Raw genomic sequence first — 18763 nt, forward strand, 5'->3', positions numbered from 1 at the left:
TTGACGCAGCACCTTCTCGGTCCCGGTCTAACGTGAGAGGAGCTCCTCTGATAGGCGAACGCGACGGCATGGCGACCACAGGATGACCAGAGAGCCAGGCGTGAAGTGCACGCTTCTGTGTCGGCCCTCGTAACGGGACTTCTGGGATTCTTGCAAAGCACAGAGTCGGTCGTGAACAAGTTGACGAGCTGCACGAGCTTGAGCAACGACATCACTGGCGTATTCAGTTGACGGCTGAGGAGCCAAGGGAAGAAGAGTCTCGAATGGCAATGCAGGACGTCGGCCAAACAGTAAATAAAATGGTGAATATCTAGAGGTGTTCATGTCGTGACGAATTGTACGCAGAGGTAACAAATGGTGACGTGCTGTCCCAGTCGCGGTGATCAGGTGAAACATACATAGCCAGCGTCTCAGTGAGCGTTCGGTTCCGGCGCTTGGACAACCCATTTGTCTCTGGATGATAAGCAGGTGGTGAGATTATGTTCAGTGGAGCAGGCACGAAATATGTCATCTATCACTCTGATGATCACTAATCTATCACTCTTTAGAGGAAGTACCTCCCGCGATCGGTGAGGAGCTGCCGAGGGGCGCCATGATGTAGAAATACGTCGTAGAGGAGAAAGTCAGCAACGTCTGTAGAACAGCTTGTCAACAATGCCCCTGTGGTTGCGAGGTGCATGGCGTAGTCTGTAGTGGCGTAAACCCATTTATTTCCCAGGATGAACGTAGGGAAAGGGCCCAGAAGGTCAAGGCCGACGCGGAACAAGGGCTCTGCAGGGATATCAATAGGTTGTAGTTGGCCTTCGGGCAGTGCTGAAGATCGCTTGGGGCGTTGACAGTGTTCACAAGCAGCGGAGTAGCAGAGCACAGAACGGTACATGCCAGGCTAGAAAAACCGACGCCGGTTGCGGGCGTGATTACGTGAGACACCTGGGTGACCAGGCGTAGGCGCTGAGCTGTCAGTCTGCCGGGGGGCAGGGGGGGGGGGGGGTGCTGGAGCCTAATTCGCACCCTCCCGTTTTTTCATTCGCCCCCCCCCCCCCCCCCGCGCATGTTTCTTGGGAGGAGATATGCACAAGCGGAGAGGCAATATATGTAAACATCACTTTTGTTTGTTTGTAAGGTCGAGTGCATACGCTAAACAGAATGAGCGCATGGTTCTTAGATACGAAACAAATAAATGGAAAACGAAACTGAAAAGCACGCAAAGTCTTGGTAAGCACTCATAACGCCCTTAGTCAACGTGCGAGAGAAAACACTGCGCAGCCAGAACATTAGTGTAACAAGCTAACAATTCAAATATTAACAATTCAAACAATGTTGACAATTCAAATACTGATTACAAATCATTAGTTTCTAAGAACCACTGGACAATACAGACATTTCCACAATAAGCAAACAACTCAGAAATTCAAAGGAGATTTCAAACTCTTCGTGTGTAAGAAACGCTGGGCAGTACAAACATTTCCACAATAAGCTAACAATATGAAATATAAAGACAACGCATACAATCTTCGCCTTTCAAAAAAGTGAACGAACTACCAAACTCGATACAAAACAACAATACAAGAACAAGAAGGGCTGAGGTTATAATAACGAATTGACAAAATGCAGATTTTATGGGAGGCAATAAATTAAGGTCAGGGGTTATGACAGCCTGAATAAAGCTGGCGCATTAAACTGTGATGAAGTTCAGTGTCCTTCTATAGAGAGGCTACCGCACAATCGAGAATGTGTTTCTACGCACAGTTGATCTCTGAATAAACTCGTTCGTGATCTCACTGAGGTTAATTTTGCGGCCGCTTCTTGGAAAACAGATATGTGGTTTTGCCGCGCTTGTCACATTGTTGACCTCAGGTGCGTTTTGACGCGACGGAGGCATGAAAACCATCTCTCATGTATGCATGACGTGACTGCGATAGTGACTGAGATGGATGCACTTGACGTGATGTGACTGGGATAGTGACTGAGATAGATGTGCTGGACGTGACTGGGATCTTTTGCCGCATCGGGCAAAAGATCTCGCTACTGCTCACAGTTATTGTACGAAAGCATCTCTACAACATCCTGAAATGTTTTCAAGGTTGTATTGCGCAGCCTTGCTATATTTATGAGCATACGACGGTGAACGTTCAGACGTTCAGGCTCAAGATCTTGCCTATAGAACTTCAACAGGTAACAGCTGTCAGCATTCACAGTCAAACACTGCTCAATCTGTGTCATGAGCTGCTACATTTCTGGGGGATTTAGTTTTCCTAAACGCGCAAGGCTAAAGGGGGACGACGGGCGTCGAATCTGCGGTGAATGAGACGACGGACGACGACTTGGATGTGACAGCAACTGGTGACCACGTGGCGACGGGGAGCGACTATTTATCCTGCGTCGGGGAAGTACGACTGGATTGAAGGTGGGAAGCGCTGGCTGTCCGGACGGCGTTAGGGATAGACGGCGTTCGAGACGGCCAGACGATAGGGTGGTGCCGTAACGGGCGATGTGGCCGATAAGGTGACAATTAAAACTATCGGTCGATCGTCATAGGTTCTCCACGCAGCAGGGTTGCGATATCATGTAAGGAATCGCTGCTCTCGAGAGGATGAGGGCGGACGCCACGAAGTTTGTGTTACGCTGGCCACGGTGCACACAGTGAATACCCATGATGGCGAGCTCCTGCCACACAATGGCTTGGACAAACGGAGCCGTAATCGAGCTCGAGTCAGCGGCGTGAACTGGGGCAGGGGTCATGACCTCAAGTTCACGGCGTAGGATCCGTGTCAGCTAATCTTGTGGAACTGACGACTGTGCTGCCGTGTGTTCTTCGCGACAGTACATTGCTGCCGCGTGTGTTGGGAAGCCAGATGAGCGCGTGGCCAGTGCAACAGTTTTTAGCATACGCATAGTGAAGGCACTCCTTTATAATAGCGTCGGCTGCAGAAAAATGTTGAGACATTAAAATCGTTAAGGCGCTGTCGGCGATCTCTTTAAAGATATTCCCCACCTTGTCCGTTGGCATCTCGACATCGTCCTCTTGGCATAGCGATAACACGTCTTCTATGTACATGACGTGATATTCTGTAGCCGTCTGCGCACGTGACTCGAGCGTATTTTTCGTGGCTATATCTTTTGGCCAACGGACTTCCTAAACAAGTCTCGTAGTTTTTCCTTGCAGATGTCTCAGCTCCCAATATCAGCTTCGTGGTTATCGAACCATACTTTCACAGTGCCTTTCAGATAGAATATAAAAAACGCGGTGATCGAATGACCCATTGAGCAAAATGCTTCTGCACTAACGTGGAACTTGGGGAAGTGCGAAGCATGCAGTGGTGCACCACCAATGGGCTGATACTGCCTTAAGCAATGGCTCATAACCCCGTAAACGCGGCCTCCCCATTACGACGACAGAAGAAAAGTGAAATTCTATGTTGTAATGATGAGCGGCAACGCAGCCAGCTGTGGAAGACGATGAAGACGACGACCATGGGAGCAGTGGCACGAGCGCGTGCCCAACGCGGGCACGAACCGCTTGCTTCAACGAAGCCAGCTGTGGAAGACGACGACGACGGCGAACACGGAAGCAGTGGCACAAGTGCGTGTCGATCGCGAGCACGAGCCGCTTGCTTACCGTGACTACGACGACGACGGCGATTACGACAGGAGACGTCGACAGCCCGAGCGCATAAGGTGCTTCGAGCGCGAGCACGATCCACTTGCTTACCGTGACTACGATGACGACGACGATTACGACGGAAGACGCCGACAGCCTGGCCACATACGGTGCTTCACACCTAATATTTGTCAATTTCAGGTTAGGGTCCCATCGGCTGTTAACACTCAGGCGTTCGTATACTGCGCCAGCCAGTATTCAACAGCCGCTTCACCGGAACCTCAGCACGTGCCAGGATCTCGCGGTTGCACAAGCACGACCGTTGAGATGGCAGGCACTGATGTAGGCGCCGTGTCTTCCTCCATTGGAGGCAGATTTCGGTTGCGAGGCGTTATAGACCTCGTACCTCCACCAAAGTGCTACAGAGGCACGATGTATGCGAAGGATACGTTTACAGAATATTTAAAATGAAAGCTAAGGCAAGAGAAGTTGTCCGATCCGGCTTACGTGCAATCGTCGTCATCGTCGTCTTCGTCGCTCTGCCAAGCTTCGCGTTCATTCATGTACGGGTCGCTTCGTAACAATATATGATTAGCATTCTTAGAACACTTCGTGCACTTTTGATGTTTCCTTTCCTCTGTTTCCATGTTTCTCTGTCTCCAACCGTTTTCCTGACAACTTGAGTCACTGGGCCTTCCAAGGTTTGTAGGTAGGGGAATCGGGCTTGCTGGCTGAGGGAACCGTGTGCAAGACCAACCGTTGGACCAGTTTTCTTCACTGAGTATATGACGCTGGGAATGAGCCAATCTTCCGTGAACCTCTTTCACCCCAGCTTGGGTCACTTATGTGTAACTTGTGATGTGCGATTGGGTGTGCGCATTATTTGAAACCTGTTTGACACCAACTTGCGTCCTTGAGTATGCGGCACTCTTCAGTGATCTTATTTGCCGACAACTTGGGTCACTAGGCATGTTCCAGTGCTCGTGTGCAGCTCTTGAACGTCAAAAAAGTACTTTATCCGGCGCTGGGCGCAATCAAACGCGTGCCGAAAAAATATTGAGTGCTCAATTATTCTGTACAAATAATGAAAATACGAGAACACTTGCGATTGCTGGAGTGAGTTCCAATTCTTTCAATACAGTATTGATGTTGATATGCGAAATTTGCGTTGGTAATCTCACTGAAATTATATTACCGCCACTACAGAAACGGCATCACTCCTCCCAAAACTGGCTGGGGTGACACAGAAGGTTCATGTCTGTGCATATACATATGCTAAAATCTCAGGATCTTCTCTTTATTAAGGACAATGTTCTCCCACATCTGGTGATTCATTATTTTGCGTAAACAGCTGCTTCCCCGAATAAAGACGGTCATTCTTACTACTAGTTCTGTCCCGCCTAAAATGCGTCTGACACACAAAATAAAAATATGGAGATCCAACGAACATATTATAGCGTATGTGGGCCGAATTTTCGCACATTGTTTGTGAATAGGTTTATCAATGTTCGCGCTTACGTTAGCGCACATTGTTTCTGAGAAGAGGGCACGAACTCTCCGAGTAATTCGTCTGTCTCTCATTAATGAGGCCTTGTGTAGATGTTTATTTTAAGTCTTGGCACTAAGGGGAGAATACGTGCATCTCTTCTAGGCGATCATCGTATTTTTCACTCCAAACATTTGCTCGCTGTCCTTGTTTGCGCGTGTGTATGAGTTTGTGCTTAGCGGCATAATGTTTACGTGCCTGTTCAGTGAGGCGCCTCTTCTTGCCCACTACTTCCTCGACGAGTGGAATGCGCTTACCTCCAATGACAAGCGCACCATTTAACTCTCACTCACAACGCACACAAAGACGCAGTTCTCAGTGATGAAGTGACGTTTTAGGCGAGAAAACGACTCCGAACACAAAATCTCTAAAAACAAGTGATGAGAGAGCTTAAAACGTTTTCCATTTCATTTCATCAGCTTTTCTCTTCATACATTGCAGTATTCATACCCCTCGCCTCAGAATGGCACAATTATTCTGGGCGATTGGCCAGTAATTGGCAGATGCCTAATGGCGCATCCACAGTTGCACTTTCCCGGTGACCGAAGTTGCCTACTCGGCCAAATAGCAGCCGTCACATATTCAGTGGCCGCAATTGTCTATAATAGGTAAACATGAATACTTCCAGCGAAAAAACGATGAAAGCCAGGGGGACGAGCCATGGAAAGCGTCGCTTTAGTAAATTGAATATATAAAGCCAAATCAAAGTCATAGCTATAGCTTTTGAACATTGCACAAGGTGTTTCCTGCGCCAAACTATGATTTAATCGGTGATGACAAAGCGAAGGATGACAGTATGGCCCCGTCTCAAGGTAAATTGCTCGACAAAACACGAGAAATTAGGTACGCCATCGGCACATAGCTGAAGGACAGGATGGCTGCGTTGTGCCAGTAATCTAGGAGCTCTTGCACGGTCAGGTACTACCATCGCTGGTGAATTATGTGACAGCGCAAAGCACGTGCCTGTCACAAGGGACAAGATGTATTTTCTCTATTGTCATATTGCAACTTGTCTGGTTCTCTAATGCCAACAAGAGCCACATACGAGCCATTATTGCCAGCATAACCTGGGATAGGAGGTCACTGGTTCAGACCTTTACTTTTTATTGCTAAAAGAACCTGTAATTGTGGCAGCAGCAATAAATTTTCCATCTTAGAACAGAAATCTCTAAATTGAGATTCACCTAATTTGAGCCATTATTATTTGCTAGGGCACTGCTGAATATGACCTAATTGTTCGAATTCTCAATGTCCGCCTTTGGAGCTTCGCTGGTACGTTCTGACAGATAACATTGACATTATCTTTACCCGCATACGGTGCATTTTGAGCTTTGGCATCAATATTTTACCAAGTTGCTCAGACGTGCAACAGAATGTATCGGGATAATTTTCGTTACCATGTGGATCTTAATACATTGTGTATTTCAGGCTTTTGGAGGACAACAAGGAAGTGATTCTTGCAGGAAAATCACGTGCTCGTGTGTTCATACCCCTCTGTGGAAAAGCACCAGAATTGAAGTGGTGAGTAAGCCTCATGGCTAACTTGAGTCTCAGCTTATTCTTATCTGCTGTATAATGAAGACGATTTCCGGAATAAACCTTGTAGTGTTTTGAATAGAACTTGATCAATAGCTCATTGAAATATAATCTCGAGGCCTGTCACAATGCATTGAGTGGTCAGGAAAGGAGATTTATTAGTCTCCCTCGCGCTTGCTTAGGTTTTCCTTGAAATCTTGTCTGTTTAAAAATTAGCCGACATATTTCCATCAAATTGTTTCTTTCGAACAGTATTGATGAATAAAGCCATGCTTTAAGCCTAAAACTTTCGAAAAGAGAAAGCTTAGCAACAGCGAATGGAAAAAATATAACATGTCTAGATTGCGTGAATCAAGGTTGTGGCTTTATTCACTTTTATGCAGTCCATATTACCCACAATTTACAATTTGGAGACAATTTTTATCGGAAAATATTCATATATAGGTTTGAATGAGGCTTTGGCGCTAAGAAATTGACAAACGCTTTTAAAATGCAGATGTCTGAACAGCGAAAAATCCGTAACATCTTGTTTATTAGGTTTTATCCTTTTATCTTGTTTTCCTTGCAGGTTTTATGACCTTGGACATACAGTGATCGGTGTGGAATTCGTGGAGGAATGCGTACGCAGCTATTTCACTGAGAACGGTCTGCAATTGGAAGAGGCCATTTGTCCCATCATTAAATGCAAAATACTCAGGGTAGGCAAAGCTTTCAGGTCATAAGCTTCCGACACAGCATTTCAAAAATCGTGGAAAGAACAATCAGTTGGCGTATTTAGTGGTGAAATGAAGTACTCACTTTGCTGGCCCAGAACTCGTCTACATTAACTGTGGGTCAATTTACAATGGGCAGCATAATGAATATAGCGTACGTTTTATGCTAACAAAAGGTGAAAGGTAAATGTTACAGCAGCTTTTTTTGTCTAAAAAGTGCATATAGACCAGTCTTATTGACGCTGTCAGATTGCTCATAACTGCTATTATTCGATGGAGAACATTAAGCTTCGTATATTTTTTTGCTCAAACAGAGAAAGCGCTTTGAGGAAACAACTTATGAGGGAACGTCTCAACAAACTTTATCATAGGTAGTACAGCAAGCAAGCATACTCATCCTCTATAGTTTAAAGCGGTAATGGCATTTTTGCTACAACATTTTCCACCAGTTATTTAGTGCTCGATATTACACGTGGACAATATCTGTATTTGTAGATCGGCCTCTACGGTCGAAGCCATAGATTGACAGACAGAGAGCGAGAGACACATATCTATTGGCAGAGATTCGACGCACAGACGGAAAGAATGGGTGACGGAAATCTTACATGGTGGGGAAACAGTCAGTGGTTATCTTATGAGAAACGCGTTTAACGACTATTTTCTGTACCGACATTTTGACGCTGGGCCACACGCATCCTACACAACTCTAAGTCCTGATAATGTAACTGTGTTCTTTTTAGAAGCAACGGTAGAATCGTAGTTGCAACAGTAGTTCCAACAGTAGAAGCAGTAGTTTGTGCTGTTTTTTGGGGGGCCTTAAAAACCACCTAAGCTGCGATGCTTGTCGGCTACAAATAAGGTCAGTCAAGCACGTATCTGATAAAATTGCTTCGGTGCCTACATATATATTTAACTTGTGTATTTCAACTTGAATTTCCATCCAAAATGTAAGTAGCTCGTGTAGTGGGTTTATATCAGAAACGAGACAAAACAGACGTCTCGAATTATAGACCAGTCTCAATATTTCCTGTGCTTTCTAAAGGTCTGGGCGACTAGTACAGAATGGAATCTCTCGCTGCTTATAGTAGTGCAAAAAAGTATTTTGAGAATAATTGAGAATGTGCCAATTCTGCACCCTACTGCGCAACTCTTTAAAAATTGAGAATAATTAGAGCACAAGAGACATATGAGCACATATCACAAACAGCCAAGAATGACACCAAGGCCAGCATAGGGAAAATTACTGGTACATAATAATTGAATTAAAGGAATGATAAATTAATGGAAATGAAAGTGGATGAAAGAACATCAGGCTGAATGTGGGTCACGAACCAACCTTTCCGCATTGCGCATGCGATGCTCTTACCATTTGAGCTACCGTGGCGCCGTTTACCGATCCCCTCTGTGAGGTATTTATGATTATTTGCAAGAAGTAAGCCTGGGAGTGTTAGCTAGTGCCACCACTTATGGCAGCGACGTCGGATGTGGAACATCCTTTCTGCCGCAGCCGTCACGTGTATGTGATCTTTTTCGGGGAAGGGAACTTTTTAATAAACCCACAAGGTTACCTGAAGGCATCAATGCTAAAGGAGCATTGCGGTTTTTAGGTATCCAGGCCGCACTTTATCCAGATATCCACACCGGTTTTTAGATATGCAAACCGCACTGAAGGAGCATTGTGGTTTTTAGATATCCAGCTTGAGTTCTCAGACCAACACACGTGTTGGATATATAAGCCGAGAACTTATCAGGCCTTGTTACCGTACAACTCCGCCTATTTAGCAGGGTGTGTTGGTTGATAGATCCGTGACGAATATCTGTGGTTGATTGTTCTAAAAACACATCCAAAACTTTTTCTGGATCGTGAAGAGGCAGTGGAGTACGAGTTGACGCTGTGCTGTGGTAAGAGGTTTGTACGTGGGATAGACAGGACGGTGTCATAATAACCGCTCTAGAGAGCACAGCTTAAATGGGAAAGAGTACCTAGACTGTCATCTGTTAGTTTACTGTCATGAATGTGGCTGCGCTCCTTTGACGATTGTGCGGTTCTGGTCGGCACAAAGATAAACATGGGCGCGTAACTATTGAGCCAGAGGTTATCAATCGGAGTGGTCAAAGCTGTGTAAGCATCTTTTCTATCGACCTGTAAGATAAAGAAACGGCCTTTTTAGAAAGCTCGGCTTAACGTGTTGAGGAGGTGCAGCACTACTGTCCTTGGTGTAAAAAGGTGTTTTATTGCGATAGCAATTATATGGACACTCAAAAGCAGATTTCTGCCGTCGGCGTCGCCGTCGCCGTCGCCGTGAGGTTCCGTATGACGTCAAGGGAGATGAAATCGTGGCCGCGCGCCGCCGAACGCTGTATGTGCGAGTGAAAGGGCGCGAGGGACGCGCTCTTTCACGGGGAGTGAACGCACGGCGGAGAACAAACGCGCGTTCTGCGCCGTGCTTCCTTAAGGGCTGCAGAAGTAGGCGTCTCTTTCCTCCTTTACAATCACCATATATGTAGAGCAAACGCGCCTTCTTCAGACGCGCGAGAGGCCGTGGGGGAGGGGGAAGGAAGGGACGCGACGTTTAGCTGCGGCACCAAGTGCCTATTTATATGAGAGGCTCCAGCAACAGTCAACAACGCCGCACGCATTTTGAGCTAACGCGGGCAAAACGCCGATGGCGTCGACAACAGTTCTGCGTGTTGTTGCTACCAAAGCCGCTCACCTTACTTCGTATGACATTGCTGTGTTGCTATCGCATTCATTGCTTCGCCCTTAGGGCGAAACTGTGACATTTTTTTTTAAGAATAAACTTTCGAAGTTTGCGAATTGTGTTGTCAACTTCTCCTTCCTGTCCTCCTCCGATGGCGTGAAATATGTGATCGAAGAAATAACCTAAATCATGTTACCGCTTAAGTTACGTCGGAAAATTTGCAAAGAATTGTTTCGCGGAAGCTTTTGCACATATTACATAGAAATGTCTCCAGGACTATCACTGTGCTTAACCCGTTCGGCGACGCGCATCTGTCGGCATAGGTAATCGAGAACCATAGTCGTGACCTAATTTCCCCTTCAGATGGTGGTGAAGGAATTATTGTGTTTTGGCGCTGAAAGCAAGAGGAGAGATAAAAATTTAGCAGCTACTCTAGGTGCTCACTCACGCCTAGAGTAGCTGCTCATTTTTTTTGCTCTTGCTTTTTTTAACCCCATCTTCCCGAAACACCCATGCAGGGTAGCAAGCCGGAAAGTTGTGTCTGGTTAACCGCCCTGCCTTTATCGCTCTCAGTCTCTCAGTCTCCTGACAAACCTATTTTGAAGGCCAAAATGTTCAGTAAAGCACCGGAAAATAAATCCAAAAATTGTTTAGGAGTTGGCAATTTTGAACAGTCAAAAATAAACAACTCCAATGCTATTCCGGCAGAAGCATGGTCAGAGAGGAGATCGTCATATTGTATGCATTCTTTGTTAGTCAATAAATATTTTCACGAACTCAGATTGAGGGAAATGGAAGGGACGAGTAACGGACAAGAAAATGACAGGTAATTATGCCAAATTACAACATACGTAACACACAATAACATCGCATGATAACTATAGCCAATGTAGTACCTATTTGGCACACTGAGGCAGTTATCCTTGTATGAATGACGCATGGTACTGTTACTAGATAATCATACGAAGCCAACAAACAAGGACACCAAGGACAACATAGGGGAAATTACTTGTACTTACTAATTGAATTAAAGAAATTAAAAAGTAATGGAAATGAAAACGGATGAAAAAACAACTGTCCGCAGGTGGGGAACGAACCCACGTCTTCGCATTACACGTGCGATGCTCTCACCATTTAGCTACCGCGGAGCCGTTTTTCCCATCCACTTTCTGGGGTATTGTGAGTGGTGGCGCTGGCTAACACACCCAGGGTTACTTCTAGTTGAAAAACATAAATACCCCAGAAAGTGGATGGGAAAAATGGTTCCATTGTAGCTCAATGGTAAGAGAATCGGACGCGTAATGCGAAGACGTGGGTTCGTTCCCCACATGCGGACAGTTGTTTTTTCATCCGTTTTCATTTCCATTACTTTATAATTTCTTTAATTCAATTAGTAAGTACAAGTAATTTTCCCTATGTTGTCCTTGGTGTCATTGTTTTTTGGCTGCTTATGATATGATATTAAAAACCAGGCCCCTCGGTTCTCTTTCTCCTCGTTATATATAGTTACTAGATAAGCCATACAAGAAGGTTGAAACGAAAATGTGCGCGTTGTCGTGAAGTAGCGCCTAGGCAAGAAATATGCCCCTAATTGTCAAATGAAGTTCAAGCTCGGTCTGCTACGAGCTTGCACATGAACGCGTCGTTTCAGGAATGACACCTGAGTGCTCATGTCGTAGATCATAGTACTACTCAGTCCACGCTCTTTTCGATTGAGGAAACAAAAAAATAAAGAAAAAGAAACCGTGAAATGGTTTTGGATCTGCATCCAAAGTACACGTGGCCTGATGGGGTAGGTATTGTTTTCGTGGAATTTATAAGCGGTATTGATGTACTTGTGTGTAATTCAGGCTAATTTGAATAGCCAGAGCAAAAGTATGATGTGCCGTGACGCAATCTTACACAGTTTTTTATGCTTTTTCATGTAGACCACAGATAATCGGCTGCAAGTGTTCATCTGCAACATCTTGGAATTTAAACGGTAAATTACAACTTGAACTGGTCCACAATTTCCGCTCTTTTTTGATATGCTGGCAGCTTTAACAACCTATATTAAGAAATTCAAATAGATGTCGCTTAACGATATGAGTGCTGTCGTAGTAATGATGAAAATACTGTAGACATTTTACCAGGAATCTAAACAAAATACTTTTTAGTATTTGTTGTACCTGAAAAAATGCGGCTATACTTGAAATTTAATTGCTATTGGAACGTCAGTTCAACCACAGAAATCTTGATTTTAGGGACAATGGGGATGGAATACTTATGAATGACATGTTCTCAAGCAACATAACGAAGAAGTACACTTTATAACACGTTGTTCCATGCCCTGTAGGCAATTGCTTGCATTGTGTTCTGCTTCTCTTTTGTGGATAAAGACACGCTGTTGGACATAAAAGACTGTGCGACGATATTCCATGGATGAATGAATGATAGAATGTACGTTTTTTATGGCACAAGGGCCAGGTATGGCCAAAGAGCGTCATGCCAGACGATATTCCGTGGTCCTGTTGTAGAAAGTCATAGCACTGTGGAAACCCGTTCCCTTTATCCACACACTATTTATTAAAAGGACACGTGACATAATGTAAGTAGTATTGATTTGACCAAACGTTAGCGGTATTAGTATTTGTTAACCTTATACTTTATATAAAGTTGAAAGTAATTTTCATAGTGTTGGCCTGTGTGGGACGGCATTTTTTGCGACAGTTGGCTTTGAACGTACGAATGTCTGTCGGAATTGGCATAAAGAATGTTACACATTTTCAGAATTCATTTGTAGGGAAATACTACGATATCATAATTTTCACATTAGCTAGCGCTTTTAGAGTATTGCTGCAGTGAATGAAAAAATAATATCTGTAGCGATGTTGAACGTTGTTATACTGGTAACACGCAGAAGAAGAAAACACTGTTTGTAAGCGTTCGTTTGGTGCTCGAGGTCCTGAGATACTAACAAAATTGCGCGCGGTGCGTGACAAAATGCGTATTTGTCCGGATGAGTTTGGGCAGAACGTTACACTGGGTAAATTTTAGAGATAACAAACGTCCATAAGTTTGCAGGCACTTAATCACAATGAGTACTACTCTACAACTAGGTCACTATGACAAGCCCTGTTAAATTCGAGCTCCTTGTGCAAAGTCAAACATTTAAGTGTTGAAAGACCTGATGAACGTGTATTAAAATAATTGTGGCTATATACCCACCTCAGGGAACACTAACGTACAGCCATACTTGCAATAAACGTAGAGTAACGGCAACAACGGGCTACCCTTTCTATCGATGCCAAAGCGTCCAATTTGTTTTGTTCGAGCAACTATGTCACGCACGCTTTTCCATATGTACAACTGGCATATAAAACTATCATTACGGCGAAGAAAGAAGTAAACTTGAAGTCCTTGCAAATAAACCCAGAAGAAAATGAAAAGCTAAGCTCGACGATGACAACGCTGCAGCTCAGTCAGTTCTGAGTGTAGCTCAGAAATTTTTCTAAGCGCGTTCAGAAAATGTTTATCCAAGGCGTTTTAGCGCTTGTTCACAACTTTATGTCCAGTTTCACTGTTTTGTGAAAAATAGGGCATGTGTATTCAGAAACGCTAATTTCACGCGCAGAAGAGTGATCCTTTCATGATGACTCCCAAATTTGGTATGTAACCACGCACCACAAAAATAACGGCTTCATTGAAGGCAGGTAAACAGGAGAGGAATGCAAAGGACTTTGCGCACTTATGCACTCCTCACAGCGATAGTCTATTACATAAAATATTCTTTTTTGTACATGGGGAGTCTGGAATTCCACTAGAAGAAGAGTGATCCTTTTCTGCTGACTCGCAAAATTTCGCCTGTAACCACCCACCACCAAAATAACTGCTTCATTGAGAGAAGGTAAACTGGGGAGGGATATGCAAAGAACTTTGCGCACTTATGCACTCCACACTGCGATAGTCTAATAAATAAAATATTCTTTTTTTGTACATGGGGAGTCTGTGCCTTCGTAGGTCGGTGCTTTTCTATCATTCGCATGTATACGCATATTTTAGGTTCCGCAAACACAAGTAGCTGATGTTTGCCGCGGGGTGTCTAGATTGCTCCTCACCCTAGATTTTCTGGATTGAAGTTTGGCGTTTCACGTTCACATTGTTGGCAGGAGGCGTTGTGGAAATTGCATTCATATTAAGATACGTTCACGATGCGGTTGAAACTTTTTATGAGTTCCTTTAATATCATTGCACTCGAAAGCTGAATCTCCGTTGTTACTACTTTGTTTTCATTTTTATTCAACTTAGAAAAGCAGTGCCCGCTTTTCAGACGACAACCGCACGACGGTTTGCACCATTATTAATTTCGCTGCCTGAGATTTCTGAGCAACTGCTCCGCTACTTATGTTAGGTTTCTGCACATGACAGTTCGCACTGCACGGGGAAAATAAAGGAAATCACTGTACAGGAGTGCAAAGCTAACCTTATGCACGATGTAGCAAGTTTCTCGGACTACCCCGACAACTAAAACGAAATGGTACCGAAGAAAGTTATTTGCACAAAGTAGAATGTTTGGAAACAACCTTGCCTAGGATAACCTGCTCAAAGAGTTTTCTGATACAGAGATGGGAAAAAGTTTTTATAGGTGACAAGGAGGAATCACGAGGGAAAACACCTTCGAGTTATTTTATCAGTTGTTTACAAAGCTAAATTTATCAGCGCCCTCCCTAATGTACAAAACACTCTGCCGTAAGACTGATCAACAAATTTATCAATTAGGATTATAGAAAAGCGTTGTGAAATGCACTGAAGGTCCAGAAAAATAAAAGAAGATGCTCCATAATTAACACTTCTGGTAGGACAGTCACTTGTGCAATGAAATTATAATATAAAGTGAAGATAAATAGTGACTACGTGAATTCATCAACTGGAGCAAGCGCAGAGACTGTCAGGAATATTGATCTAGAAAACTAGGATGGGAAACGTTTGTTTTTGTTCAGCCTTTTGCATTTGCCTTTTTGCCGTAGGGAGTGTATTGGAGCTGTGGACATTGTTTGGGATAGATCTGGATTTACAGCCATGAGACTCGAGGACCGTGCCAGGTGAGGAAAAAAATTATTTCATGGTAGTCCTACGTGCCAAGAGCGATGGCGCTTTACAGAAACAATCAAAGTGCTTTGCAACATCTCCATAAGCTATTCGCTTGCGAGCAGGTCACGAATAGAAGAAGTGAATATTTAAAACACAGCAGATACCTCTAAAGATAAAATATTTCAAAGTAACTAAATTTTATGAGTGGTTAAAATTTTATGTAGAGTACCGAGCGCGCGAACGTTTTTAGGAGGGTGTGTTAAGAGGCAGTCAACTCCAAGCCTTGGAAGTCACGGGCGCTCTTATTCTTGTAATAGCGGTTGTGCGAAACTGTTCAATATATGGGTTTTATCTTGAATACCATAAAAAGCAGAGATACCGTGTTATCGCATATTCGTTTTTTCCAGTCTATCATTGTATTGTTTTCTGAAAGATACGCCGGTGGCAATAATGCGGAGATAACTAAACTAATTTACTTACACCAGGAAAAAGATTACACTGCGAAAAAATGTTAAGCGATTAATCCCGGCCATTCAAGATTTCAAACCCGTTATACATATTAGGATCAATCACCGGATGATTTTTGTTCAGAATGGTAAATAGTGCCATTTCATTTATTGTTCCTGTAATTATTAGCTCCAACTATGATAAATTTAGGCGCCTATGGCAAACCTAATCCCGAAGAAATCATAACTTTTGGTACTTTGACGCCTGTTAGGAAATTCAAACGCCCCATTTTTTGAAACTTCTTGGAGAGTATGCTCTAGCTTGCTAATGTTGTTTCTACATCATTTTGCTACGCTGATCAGGACATAACTCTGCTGAAACGTATCCTTATGCGCGCTGAGAGTTCTGAGTTAGGTGGAAAGAGGGAACGTGCGTCGAGAGGCAATTCCAGATGCAACCACGATGCTACGGCACATATAGCTCGGAGTTTCTCGCTTTAACAAATCTTAACCACTGTACGATTGGTCAGAGACGTTATGACAATCGGACACTTAGGAATTAAGGAAAACGTGTTCGTTTAGGAGGCACCCATAGAAGCAACAACTTATCCTCAAAAAGTAAAATTTATAGGGGGAACACTTCATCTTCAAAGCTAAGCTTACTTTAACTTTTCCTAGGACGTTGCCGCGGCTGCTCCGAATAGCTGTTGCCGAATTCACGGGTCGTACTCAAAATAACATCGCGACTTTGCCATAGTCGTCGTGCCATTGCCATCATTGCTGAATTTCTGCTACAGTATTACACAATTGGTTAGTAACGGACATAATGCACATTAACAACATATATAGCACAAATCGAGGCAGCTAGTGGCGGCCAGGGGTGTGCGTATAGGAGCGTGCATGAGCTACAACACCACCACGTCACCATTGCTTGGCCATCATGGACATTCCATCGTTGTCATGTTACTGTCATTATCTCGTCGTCGTGAGAAGATAGCCGCAATGCTGTCGTGGTAATTTCATCGTTGCTATCACACCATCTCTGTCTTCATCAACAGGCCGGTACGAGAGAAAGAAAGGATATAGTACCGATCCAGGAGGTGCACGGTGCCAGACGATGCACGTAAGCGTGGATGCGAGATCCAACACGCAGACACCGTCGTTGCCATCTCCTCATCGCCATTAGCTATTCGTAATTCCATCGTCATCACTCTGTAGTCGCCGTAGTTGTACTGTTGTAATATAATTGTGGTCATTAAATAATCGCCATTCTGTCATAGTCATTGCAATGGCGGCATTCCAGTGTCGTCATGTCTTTGGCATCACAGCATTGTTACTCCATCATCGTCGCTGCATTGCCGTCATCCTATTCGTCATGCCGTCGTCATAACGCCGTCGTCGTCAATAGGCCGTGGTCATTTAAACATACCACCCTAATCAACTCAGCATCGTAATATTACTGTCGTACTTTTGTCGTCGCGATTCGAGCTCGCTCATTCCCGTCGCCACACAGTAGTCGTCATTCCATCGGCATCAATCGAGTGTGAGTGTGACTTTTGCGCCACGCTTCCATCTTCATATCTTATTGGCACTCCATCATTGTCACGGTCTTCATGCCGTGGTTGTCATCAGCGTCATTCCATCGTAATGACATTGTCATGATTGCACCGCAGTCATGCAGTCTTCGTCATTCCTTCGTGGACGTTTCATTGTCATTTTGGTGTAGTGATGGCCATTGTCGTTATGGCGTCGTCGTTATACATTCATCTTCATGCCATACCAGTAATTCTTTCGACGTCATGCGTGGCCTGTGCATGATCAAGTGCAACGAGTTCATAATGTGTGAGGCTGTCCGCGCGATAGCGTGTCTAACGGTGCTGTGTGGACTCTAGGCGCGAATGATCACCAAGCCAGAATATCGTTCTTCAAAAATTGCATAAAAAGCCGTACTCAACCTGATTTACACTGCGCCGTGGGATCTGCAAACGTTTTTAATCGGCGAAAATTGTCACGCGTGCCCGACTGGGACCCTGTTGGAGCCCTCATTAGACAGTTTTAGTATAGCGTAAAGTAGCAAACGCAAAAAGTTCGCGTTAGCGTTGTGTGCACCACACTATATAGGCATGCTCTGTACGTAAATGGTGCAGGAGCTCTTGCGTACGTGCGCTATGGTGGGTATTTAGCGGTGAACGCTAACGCACGCAAGCGGAGCCTTACGTACGGCAACATGGCGGCGCCAGTCGAAGTGAGAGCTGCCCGCTTCGGATCTATCGAGTCGTCGGCCTGCACTGTTCGGCTCATTCGTGTGACAAGTGGTCGTGTTGTGCGGCACTAGCTGTAGCGCCACCGGCTACTAGCGCCACCTACTGCTGCGAGCAGATGGCGGAGTGGAGAGCAGGGCGGGGCAGTTTGGGCATGAGGCAATACATTACTTGCATTGGTGTTCGCTGTGAGCTCGGGTCTCGGTCCCTTTCTTCTGCCTGCATGTGGCAGACTTCTTCTTCTGTACATGTGACACCTTCTTTTGTCTACATGTAACAAATTGGCGGCGAGGGTGCCCCGAACTACAGGAACAGCCATGTCTACCTTCGGTAGCATCGAAGCGTTCCAGGGGGAAGGCGACGCCTGGCCTGCTTACGTGGAGCGCGTCCAAGAGTTTTTCGAAGCCAACGACGTCGTGCCAGCAAAGAAAAGGTCAATATTTTTGAGCTGTTGCGGCCCTCGTACCTATTCACTACTTCGCAACCTTGTAAAGCCGGAAAAGCCCCAAGATAAAACGCTCAACGAGATACTGGCCGTACTTCGCAGGCCCTACGATCCCAGCCCATCCGTCGTAGTGCAACACTTTCGCTTCAATGGGAGGGTGCGTTCCGAAGGAGAAGCAGTCAGCGACTTTGTTGCGGCTCTCAAGTATTTGTCTGAACACTGCAATTATGTAACCGAACTCAGTAACATGCTGAGAAACCGAATAGTATGTGGCATAAACGACGAAGCGGTTCAGACGCGGCTACTCGAGCGTACCGACCTCATATTCGAGGACGCAGTGAAAACTGCCCTAGCGATGGAAGCCGCTAAAAAGGATGCCGGTGAACTGTGTCAGGCACAGGAACTGTTCACAGGAACTGTGAACGTGTCAAGTAGTTTACCGG

General features: G+C 44.8%; 1 protein-coding gene across 1 annotated transcript in view; it reads left to right on the plus strand.

Moving 5' to 3' along the window:
- The window catches only part of LOC119461610 (thiopurine S-methyltransferase-like), a 135442-nt gene that overhangs the window by 3510 nt on the left and 113169 nt on the right, over nt 1-18763 (plus strand). Inside the window, exons 2-5 of the mRNA XM_049655179.1 lie at nt 6576-6668; nt 7252-7381; nt 12027-12079; nt 15105-15179. Of these exons, the coding sequence (XP_049511136.1) occupies nt 6576-6668; nt 7252-7381; nt 12027-12079; nt 15105-15179 (351 nt within the window). The remainder of the gene's footprint in view (nt 1-6575; nt 6669-7251; nt 7382-12026; nt 12080-15104; nt 15180-18763) is intronic.

This window comes from Dermacentor silvarum, chromosome 8, assembly GCF_013339745.2.
Source record: "Dermacentor silvarum isolate Dsil-2018 chromosome 8, BIME_Dsil_1.4, whole genome shotgun sequence".
Taxonomy (NCBI): Eukaryota; Metazoa; Arthropoda; class Arachnida; order Ixodida; family Ixodidae; genus Dermacentor; species Dermacentor silvarum.